We start from the raw sequence: 10,796 nt of genomic DNA, 5'->3' as shown, positions 1-10,796 counted from the left end.
AGAGCTTCCTGTTCTCTTCCGAGTGTCTTCTTTATCCTAACAGGATCTTTTGGCTGCTAATCCATCTTGACTGACACCCCTTTTTGTCTTCCATTGTGCTCTACTTCTGGCACCGCTATGAGCACCAAGGCTTCTGGCCCAACTTGAGGGAGTCTGACTATGACAGTATGGGCAAAGAGAAGGGCGCTGGCTTCAACAGCAACGTAACCTGGAACAAGGTCAATGCCATAGAAGTAGAATTCTAGAAGTCATTTCAATTCTAAGAAGCCCTTGTTTCTTCCTCCGTAGCATTATGCCTTCAGTTCTCATTTGATCTCTTGACTGGTTACAGGTGGGGATGGAGAACAGTGATTACCTTTCCGTCTTCTTCCATGTTCTCCTGCCTGTCGCATATGAGGTGAGGCATTCTCCTGCATCTGCAGCACTCACAAAACATGTCTGATGATCAATCTCTTTACATTTCAATCTCAAATGATGACTGAATTAAATCAATGCTCTTTGTTTCAGTTCAGCCCAGGTTTGGTATTTGTTTGTGCTGGCATTGACTCTGCCATTGGAGACCCAGAGGTAAGGCATATAACCTTTCTATGAATAACCAATCGAGTGTAGAGGGATTGTAATTTTATTATAATGAATCTGTCTTTCATGTTTTGTCCCAGGGTCACATGTGTGCCACCCCAGACGTTTGTGCCCACCATACCCACCTCCCGATGTCCCTGGCTGGAGGGGAAATGTCTACAGTCCTGGTGGTGACTGTCACTCATAGACTGTGATATTTAACAGTGTCACTCTCTTAGGAATTGACTGACATAAACATGAACATAACAGGAACTGTTTCTAACTGCTACTGTTCTTAACTCCTCTTTACACTTTAAACTGTTTCAGGGAGGGTACAACTTGACCTCATTAGCCTAATCAGTGTGCCAGACCGTCCAAACCTTACTTGGAGATCCTGCCCCCCAAACAACAGAACTGAACGGCCCATGTGAGAGGTTGGCTAGTTTCTCAATCAAGGCATTTCTTAAACTTTAAAACTGCTATAACATAAGTACCACTTATAAGTAGGATGCTAGACTGTAAGTCGCACTGGAGAAAAGTGTCTGCTAAATGACATAAATGTAAAAATGATGTAGCTTGTACCGTTACAGCACTGCATTGTATCTCTGTATCTTTCTATTTGTCCCTGCAGCGTTTTGGAGTGTGTCATATCCACTCTCAAACACACAGGTACTATATGACATTAGGGCTGTGACGGACATGGAATTTTGGATGACGGTAATTGGCCAGCAAAATGACTGCGATCTCTAATATCCGTTCTAATTGCAAAAATAAATATATATTTTTTTTACGCACATTTTCTCCTTTCCTCCTCTCCTGACTGCATGTTCTGCCACAGAAATAGAATGAATAGAACAGGCGTTCGCATTTCAAGTCAATGATGGCATAATGGGTGAACTGGCGATCATTGCGAGTGCACCCATAGGCAGTGGCGGAGCTAGAGTTTTATACATGGGGTGGCCAAGGCTACTTCAGGGGGTCCATAGACCATGACAAAAATTAGTGTGTAACCCTAACTTGGCATCTAAGGAGCATGAATGAATCCTATGATTGCTGATTAGAGGTAAAGTGATAATTCACTTAACCCGGAGTTCTTCAATGTGGCAGATGGTGTGGTCCAAAAAGGTTACTTCACTAGAATTATGTAACATACTATGAATAGTCAGTGTCTCTACCTCAGATCTGCAGCTCGATTTCTCTCTCTCTCTCTCACACACAGGGACCGTCTAAGTGCCAAATTATCCTTGTTAGATATAAAACAGCATAATTCTGCAGTTCTGGTGAGAACTGGCTAAATGTTTCACAAACTCATCCATGTTGAGGGAGCGTTCCCTCCTTGACTCAACACTGAGAATTCCGAGGTGACAACCTGTCATCAACCATTGTTGTCCTAAGGTGGGTTTTAATCAGTTTTAAAGCTGAGAAGCTTCTCTCGCAAGAAGCACTGCTGACTGGTGTAACAACAGAAATCTTTCTAAGTCAAAATAGTTCATGGAAGACCTCTTTATAAGGTTCTAGAAACACAACAAAGTCAAGGAGAGTAGACGGTCTGTCCCTTCCACTTTTCTCTCTCCTATCAAGAAGCCGCTTGGTTTGATGAACCTTATGTTTGAGGTCCTCTAAATCTGACTCAAAGGTCTGAGAAAAGGCAAACAGATGCTCCTTATTCAAGAATGTTGTATTGTTTGGGTTGAGAAATTGGAACCCTTGCGTTATCTCGCAATTCTTCTTTGAAAAATGCCTCTGTAGCTCAGCTGTGAGTGAGACTGTCAATCACCTGATAATAGATTGATCTTTGGAAGCTCTCACCTTCACTTTGGTCACTATTTTTCTGTCCTACAGTGCTCATCATCAATGAGTCGTGAAATCTTAAGCTTGTTTTAGGCTGTCTTTTACACGCTGTTTGTACACTTATTTTGCAGTGCCCTGCAATCTCTTCAACCTCTTTCCATAGTTCTCCAAAGTAACCCCCACTTCTGTAGTCCTGTAACTTGTATGTAAGGCCACCTACTAGATCCACAGCCCTTGCTAGGTCAAGAGAGCTTGATTGGAGCATGTCAGAAAGACAATTGGCATCACCAAGCACTTTACAAAAGCACTCTCAGAACTGCTGGAAGCCTGTCCCTCAGATTACGGCACGCCATGTATCTGCATGCCCACCTTACATCCGTAAGTCTCTGTAGTTCCCTGGGCTGCTGCTGCTGTGGATACAGCTCTTTCTGAACTGCAAGCCACTTGAGATGAACGTACGAGCTAGATACGAAGTTATAAAGCTTCTGCAGGAGAGCAAAAAAGTTAACTGCCTCAGGCACTGATTTTACAGCATTGACAAGAACCAAATTCAAACAATGTACATTACAGTGCACATAAAATGCAAATCTTGCACTGTTTTTAATCCGTGCAGATACACCAGAATGCTTTACGCTCATGACGGATGCACTGTCATAGCCTTGCCCCACAAGATTATTTCTGTAGACCAGACCTGTCACAGGCGTCGTAGTGAACAGACCAAGGCGCAGCATGTTGAGTGCTCATCTTTTACTTTTAATGAAGGCACTTCACAAAGAAAAAACAAACGACAGCCAGACAGTTCTGTCAGGTATCCTAACATACTAAACAGATTGCAACCACCCACAAAACCCAAAGGAAAACAGGCTGCCTAAGTATGGCTTCCAATCAGAGACAACGAAAGACACCTGCCTCTGATTGGAAACCATACTCGGCCAAACATGGAAAACTAAACATAGAAATAGAAAACTAGAACAAATTCCCCTAGAAACAAACAAACCCCAAAACACACAAAACAACCCCCTGACCATTCTACTATGGCAAATGACCCTTTTCACTGGTCAGGACGTGACAAGACCATGTTTTTCAAGGCAATCAATTATCATTTTTGTGAGACCTGCTGTATCGAAGCTTTCAGCTGACCAAAAGTGTAAAAAGCTTTTGTGGATGGCCACGTTGTAATAGTACCTCACAACTAAAGACATTTGTTATTTTTTCTTTAAATCTTTGATTTCATCTGCAATTACACTACGCTAAAAACTTCACTTTCTTTTACTTCTAAGCCCTAAAGAACTTCGTTCTGGATTTGGTGGCTTGTGTACTTACCATTGCCACATGCATTCATCCTTTTCTCTATGAGAGGGTCATGCTTTCCTATTTCTTCTAAGATTGTCAAAAAATGACCCTTGTTGTGAGAGTCATCAGACTCTCGATGACCTCTGTGCTATATTTTGAGTGGCAGTTAATAGGAGCACATCTGCAATTGTTTTAATGTAAGTACAGGTTTTCCTCCACTTTATTTTTCCAATCCTCATTTATGACAACTAACATTGATAAGTTGCTGTCAATAGCACTTTTATGCTGATTCCAAACATATGATGCTCTGCCTTCGATTGGAGCTTAAACCCAGAATCTTTAAAACAGTGCCTTTTTCCTGTTACAAAAACCTGACTGTGATGTGAAGGCAGATTCAGGTGTATTGGGCAGAGAAAAATGCCTACAGGCGAAACAATAAGTTGAATTTTGACTGACAGAATATTCAAGCCATGAATTGTCCTTATACATTTACATTTACATTTAAGTCATTTAGCAGACGCTCTTATCCAGAGCGACTTACAAATTGGTGCATTCACCTTATGATATCCAGTGGAACAACCACTTTACAATAGTGCATCTAAATCTTTTAGGGGGGGGATTAGAAGGATTACTTTATCCTATCCTAGGTATTCTTTAAAGAGGTGGGGTTTCAGGTGTCTCCGGAAGGTGATGATTGACTCCGCTGTCCTGGCGTCGTGAGGGAGCTTGTTCCACCATAGGGGTGCCAGAGCAGCGAACAGTTTTGACTGGGCTGAGCGGGAACTGTGCTTCCTCAGAGGTAGGGGGGCCAGCAGGCCAGCGGTGGATGAGCGCAGTGCCCTCGTTTGGGTGTAGGGACTGATCAGAGCCTGAAGGTACGGAGGTGCCGTTCCCCTCACGGCTCCGTAGGCAAGCACCATGGTCTTGTAGCGGATGCGAGCTTCAACTGGAAGCCAGTGGAGAGAGCGGAGGAGCGGGGTGACGTGAGAGAACTTGGGAAGGTTGAACACCAGACGGGCTGCGGCGTTCTGGATGAGTTGTAGGGGTTTAATGGCACAGGCAGGGAGCCCAGCCAACAGCGAGTTGCAGTAATCCAGACGGGAGATGACAAGTGCCTGGATTAGGACCTGCGCCGCTTCCTGTGTGAGGCAGGGAGCTGTTGAAAGCCCTTTTCCTAGTACCATGCTGAGTTCTGGGAAATGTTTTCAAACACGGCTGTACAGGACCCTCTTCTCTGGATCTTGAAATGTCTGAAATACACTTTAAATAGTGTGTCATATCTCTATGGAAATGTATAATTAAGGGATACACAAGATTAGATACTAACAGCTGCTAACTAAAATGTGTAATTTAAAGTATAGGCCTACCGTTGGGTCCTTTTGGAACAACATATCTGGTGCTTGATGCAGTTGGGAGGGGCTCGATGACATCTCCTGGCAGCTCTGGCTCACTGTCTTGCTCAGAGGTCTCTGTGTCATCCCTTGATACATCTATTACAATAAAATAACACAAGAACCATTCATGCCACAGCCATCAAAACAAGAACACACATGAATCAACAACCAACATTTTAAAGTTAGGCTTAATCTGACAAAATCATCTATTACAGGCTGAAGCTAAATTTATATTCTGAACTGGGCATGTAACTTACTGCCTGGCAGATGCTCTGACCTGGTGGTGGTAGACTGGGTCCTTGTGAAGTCTGACCACACTGACTCTGACTAGCCTCAGGTAGGGAGCTGCTCTGGGGTCCGGTGGTGATGCAAGGGTTGGGGTCTGTTTGCACCTGATCTGCCTGTTTGTGCTTCCTTAAAAAGAAGTCTGATATCTCTCCCTTTCTTTTCATGTTTATTGGACCCAATGCAAAAAGAAGACAGTCTATGGTTACATCTAAGCATCCAATTACCCACATTTTAGTCCAATCTCAATCTTAATTACAAATCTCCATTATCATAACTGTACCTTAAAATCAACTACCAGCCTAGGTTGATAGTTAGATCATGGCTAGCCCTACTCTGCAGTAAGTAACTTAGCTAGCTATAATTTCTTACACCTTTACGATAGCAACAGGCTATCTGCAAATTGTGGTAATCTTTTGAGTAACGTTAACAGATTGATAATAATAATTGTTCGTTTTGAGTTCAAGTACGAACATCTGAGTTAATGGATTTCAAATTGCTGAATGTTAACTTTCTGAACACTGTTAACTTACACAGCAACTCAACTTTCGTAAAAGTTGTTCAGGAAACCTAAACCTGTTGCTAAACCTTAACTTACTTCAAATATTATGCTTTTGCCAATCGTGAAAAAAGCTTGTGGAGCTGTGGAAATATTCTCTCTTATTCTTCTTTTGTATGTTCTTCTTATTCTTCTGTATCTTGCAACCAACGTTAATATATTCTCTTACTCGTCCTCGATTTGAAAACGTGAAAATAAATGCTTCTTTCAACGAGGTGAAATGAGAATGAATGAAATTTTGGGGTGGCACCCGAGGTGGCCAATCAGTGTCCAGCGCCGGACACCCCTCTGGCTCCGCCCCTGCCCATAGGAGCAAAGCTAGGTTGAAGATGACAAAGGTTAAGACAACAAGATTCTAATATCCCATAAATCTTTGCAACAATTGGACCACAGTCGTCCCAAATTTGTGACGACGTTGTCTTAACCTGTATATGTGTTGTGATTTGTTGATTCAACTCAACTGACATTACAAAAAATACATTCCATTGCATGAGCGACATCAGTTAATATCATTTGAATGAACATTCTACATGACCAATCATGGAAATTATTGCATCACAATACCAGGCAGCCATTGCGAGTGCACCCATGAGTTTACCAGTCAAAATGCCATGGTTAGAGGTTCCCAAAACCATTCTATTCAGCATTTGCTACAACACCTTGCTTGCAAGTTGTTAAGAGCTCAAGTTAAGGCAGAAACGAACTCAACTGCATGATTGCCCAGCCTTCCCGTCTTCAGTCAGCTGCTCCCCCCCCCCAATTATTACTTTTTTATAATGGTTATTTTCTTTTTATCCATAACCGTCTGTTATACGGTAATTGTGCCAGCCCTATATGGAATCACCCTTGGATCACTCTGATCTCATCACTCCATTTACAACATATCAACCTGCATTGCCTGACTGGAACTATTCATCGTTTCTTTCTTCACTCCCTCCTTCTCTCCCTCCCTTCACTTCCTCCTCTCTTCTCTCGCAGGCTGATGAGAATCAGAAAGATGAAGAGGAGGATGGTCAGAAAAAGGAGGAAGAGGAGGTGCAGGCTGATGAGGGTCAGAAAGATGAAGAGGAGGATGGTCAGAAAAAGGAGGAAGAGGAGGTGCAGGCTGATGAGGGTCAGAAAGAAGAGGGGGATTGTCAGAAAAACGAGGAGGAGGATGTGCAGGCTGATGAGGGTCAGAAAGAAGAGGGGGATGGCCAGAAAAAATTAGTAAGAGGTGGTGGTGTGTATGTCACAAATTTATGGCAACAAATACGAGTATAGGACGAGTCAACAAGATTATTTAAGTTAAGACTATGAACCTCTACGTGAGATTTTCACTGGACAGTTACTTTATGATCATAGTTCCTGTTCAAATCACTTTCTATGCTTTTCTTGATAATATGATAATTGATTGTATGAAACATTTGACATTTTTGGTGAAGCTGTCTTGTTTTACAAACCAAGCTTAACTTTTTCGAAGAGCCAGAGGATGAGGAAGCTGTCATGTTTCGCTGCAGTGTCAATGCTGTCTTTGCAAAGATGAAGGAACAAGCGGGGATATATAGCTGTTGATAGCAGTGTTGTGAAGATGACAGTGCTTCATGGTACTGATTCTAAGTAACTTGCATAATACTACAAATGGCATTAATTGTTATTTGTTGCAGATTACACAGTATATTTGCCAATGTTTCTTTAGTACTAATACATCTTCTGTAGCCTCTGTTTGCTTGTGATAAATGTGCCACATTGTTTATTCCTCATGCTCCAGGAATACCAGAGGTTATTGTGTGTGTATTTATTCTCAGCACCACAAGGAGTAGAGAAAGACGGCATCGTGGTCTCTTTGGTTTGGTCTCTGTGGTGTTGTTTTAGCTAACTTGTAACTGTGATGTTAACTGTCTGTCAGATTCATAATGGTCTGGCACTGGTGCCTGACTTCACCGTGATCATGCTGTGTGCCGTGTAGCATGCTGGGATGTTTCTCACCAAACGGTACACAACGTTTATGACCTTTGACCTTGAGTCCTTTCTCAATACTGGACATGCACAAGCCAGCAGGGATATTGGTGGAGAACACTCAGTTGGTGTGTGATTTCTCTTCACAGGTTATTGGTGGTGTTCCTGGGGGATGGGCAGATCCCGGCATACATCACAGAGAACGGGTGAGAATGTTTGTACAGTATGTTGAGTAATAAACACCCTTCTTAACAATAAACAGCTCCTTCATTTCTCTCCTTTAGGAAAGTACTAATGGTGCAGATCAGTAAGGAGCCAGAGGATCAGAAACCCAGATATCATGTTTCTGTTTGTCTAAAAAATGTACAGTAAATTATCCTGAGAAGTAGTCTTACAGTACTCTGAATATATGATTGTCATGTTGCTGGGTCTGCTCATCAGTATGACCCTGGGCTGGTGCTGCTAGCACGGGAGCCGAGCTGCGGGTTTGGGGAGGCAGCCTGGGCACAGATCATCAGCCTGCTCCAGGGACTGGCACAGGGCCACACACTGGCACTCCTACAGGTGAGAGGGACACTCAGAGAGGGCACTGAGGGGCATATTTAGACTTTGCAAAAAAACATGAGAAGACAGATTATGACAGTGGCCCTCAAAGTCTTAACACTCTGTTATATCTCAGGAGGGTGAGGAGGGGGATGTAGGGGCCACGGCAGCCTCTCCACTGGGGGATCCTGCCCTCTCTCTGCGGCCCCTGGGTACCCCTCTCCCTGAGAACGTGGAGGCCATGGAGAGACTGAGACAGAGGCTGCAGACACACTGGGGACTACTGCAGACCGCAGGTGAACAGATGATCACACCCTCTAGGGGAACCTGTTCAGTGACTCCAATGGATAATAGAAATGTAGAAAACTGAAATAGTCCTTATTATTGACACCTTAAGAAGAAACTGATCACTGGTTGTTAATGTATTTTTGTCATTTTAAAGATGCTCTGGGGAAAGAGGCAAAGAACAAAGGACAGAACCAGAACCAGTACTGAAGTAATCCAGGAACTGAAGTGATCTCCACACCAGTTGGGCTTGTAACTAGGGGAGAAGATCCATCTCCCAGCCTTCCACGATTCAACCATCTGTTGGCTATTTCACTATCTCTTCATTGAAAATGTCTGGAACTTGCAGCAATGTGTAATCTCCATATATGATTATCATGGTTACTGTCTGTTTTCAACCCTTCCATGTGTGATGGAAGTTGAGAGAACTTCCTGGTTGCACAACTAAACTTCCTAGTTGCACAACTTACACAACACACTCATGGGGTCATTAAGTATTAATACAGAGGATGCTGTTGGTCAGAAAATATATAGCCTACTGATAGAGCTGTGATGTCTGTAGAAGTTATAGAAATGTGCCTAAAGCAAAACCTATTTTCTATGGCCAACTAGAGCAAGGAGCAAAGGAAGTAGACTGGCTAGTGGTGTTTCTCATGATGTAATAAACATATAGAAATCTAATTCTCTATCACAAGAATGCAAGGTTATTAAGATAAGGAATACAATATTTACTTTCTCTTTTGTTTTGATTAACCTTTGGTCTCCGCTAGTTGTGCAGTTCCACTTTTTTATTTATTTTACCAAGCTATGTTGAAGCCCCTTTCCTAGCTCTGTCTAGTATGGACAGCTGCAAGGTTTGGCTCCTGTCTTTTTTTGTGTATGTGTCCCTCCCAGCCTAGCCTAAGGCTCTGTAAAAGCAGGAGATGGAGGCTAGTCTCAAGACAACACTGATGAATGCAGAAAACAAATACAATTGGTTTTCGCCTGACATGTTGGGACCCATGTCGCCCAAAAAGTCAACTCAAGTTTACCAAAAATCACCTGGAAGCACCGAGAGGATCATCAAGACTCCTACGACTTTGCCATCATTGAATTCTGCTCTGTATCATAGAATTCTACAAGAGAATGTCAGGCCATCTGTCTGTGAGCTGAAGCGCAGCTTGGTCAGGGAACAAGACAATGATTCAAAACACACAAGCAAATCTAAATTAGAATGGCCGAAAAGTAAAATATTTAAGGTTTTGGAATGGCCTAGTCAAAGTCCAGACCTAAACCCAATTGAGACGTTGTGGCAGGACCTGAAACAAGAAGTTCATGCTCGAAAACTCACATGTCACTGATTAAAGCAGTCCTGCATGGAAGAGTGGGCCAACGTTCATCCACATTGATGTTAGAGCCAGGTGAACATCTACAGGATGTGTTTGGTTGCAGTCCCTGCGGCTAAAGGTAGCACAACCAGTTGTTGTCTGTAAGGGGGAAATAACTTTTCACACAGGAGCATTGGGTGTTGCATAAATTGTTTATTAAATCAAATAAGTATAACTTTTTTTGTTATTTGTTCACTCAGTGTTCCCTTTATCTAATGTTAGGTTTTGGTTGAAGATCTGAAAAAAATCACAAATAGAGAAAATCAGAAAGGGGGCAAATATCTTTTCATGGCACTGTAGATTAAGAGAAATACATTTACTGCAGGATTCATTGTTCAATGCATCAGAACAGATTAAGAGCTGAAAGCAATGTTTATAGCATAAGGATGAAGTGGTACACCACATAGTACTATGATAAACATGTCTAACCTAGAATGATAGCCATTTACTGTAGGTTTCGTATGTAGCCTACCTCTGATTATCATGTCAACAAAAAACTGGAACATCACATTGCTGTCAATGTATTCAGCAATAGACTGTTCTCTTATACAGTATAATAGTTTGATCATATTGTGTTTCCATGCATCTTATGCAATACTGATGTTGCTAGATTGGGTACACAAACACAACATGGTACCTGTCAGTGCAGTAGTTAGGAGAATCCATGCTCTCCTTCAAGTCCTGTCCACTGCTGGCCAGTGTTGTCCCTGTAGAGTACTAGGGGTAGTTAGATGGGGTTCTGCTACTATGGCTGGAGTCCTCGTCCTGTCCTGCAACCCCCTC

General features: G+C 42.6%; 1 protein-coding gene across 1 annotated transcript; it reads left to right on the top strand.

Moving 5' to 3' along the window:
- Nucleotides 1-167: 167 nt before the first annotated feature.
- Nucleotides 168-9,053, top strand: LOC106584454 (polyamine deacetylase HDAC10). The gene is made up of 6 exons (XM_045706186.1): nucleotides 168-203; nucleotides 332-397; nucleotides 7,968-8,024; nucleotides 8,260-8,382; nucleotides 8,498-8,657; nucleotides 8,804-9,053. The coding sequence occupies exons 1-6, from the start codon at nucleotides 168-170 to the stop codon at nucleotides 8,854-8,856; spliced, it is 495 nt and encodes a 164-aa protein (XP_045562142.1). The 3' UTR covers nucleotides 8,857-9,053.
- Nucleotides 9,054-10,796: the final 1,743 nt, after the last annotated feature.

Source organism: Salmo salar, chromosome ssa23 (genome assembly GCF_905237065.1).
Source record: "Salmo salar chromosome ssa23, Ssal_v3.1, whole genome shotgun sequence".
Taxonomy (NCBI): Eukaryota; Metazoa; Chordata; class Actinopteri; order Salmoniformes; family Salmonidae; genus Salmo; species Salmo salar.
This window is presented reverse-complemented; position numbering and strand designations above follow the sequence as displayed.

Excerpts from the sequence above, each read along its gene's own strand:
- LOC106584454 (XM_045706186.1), top strand. The coding sequence starts at position 168 with ATGGGCAAAGAGAAGGGCGCTGGCTTCAACAGCAAC. Across the intron at positions 8,383-8,497 it reads ACACACTGGCACTCCTACAG|GAGGGTGAGGAGGGGGATGT; the intron begins GTGAGAGGGACA and ends GTTATATCTCAG. Across the intron at positions 8,658-8,803 it reads GGGACTACTGCAGACCGCAG|ATGCTCTGGGGAAAGAGGCA; the intron begins GTGAACAGATGA and ends GTCATTTTAAAG.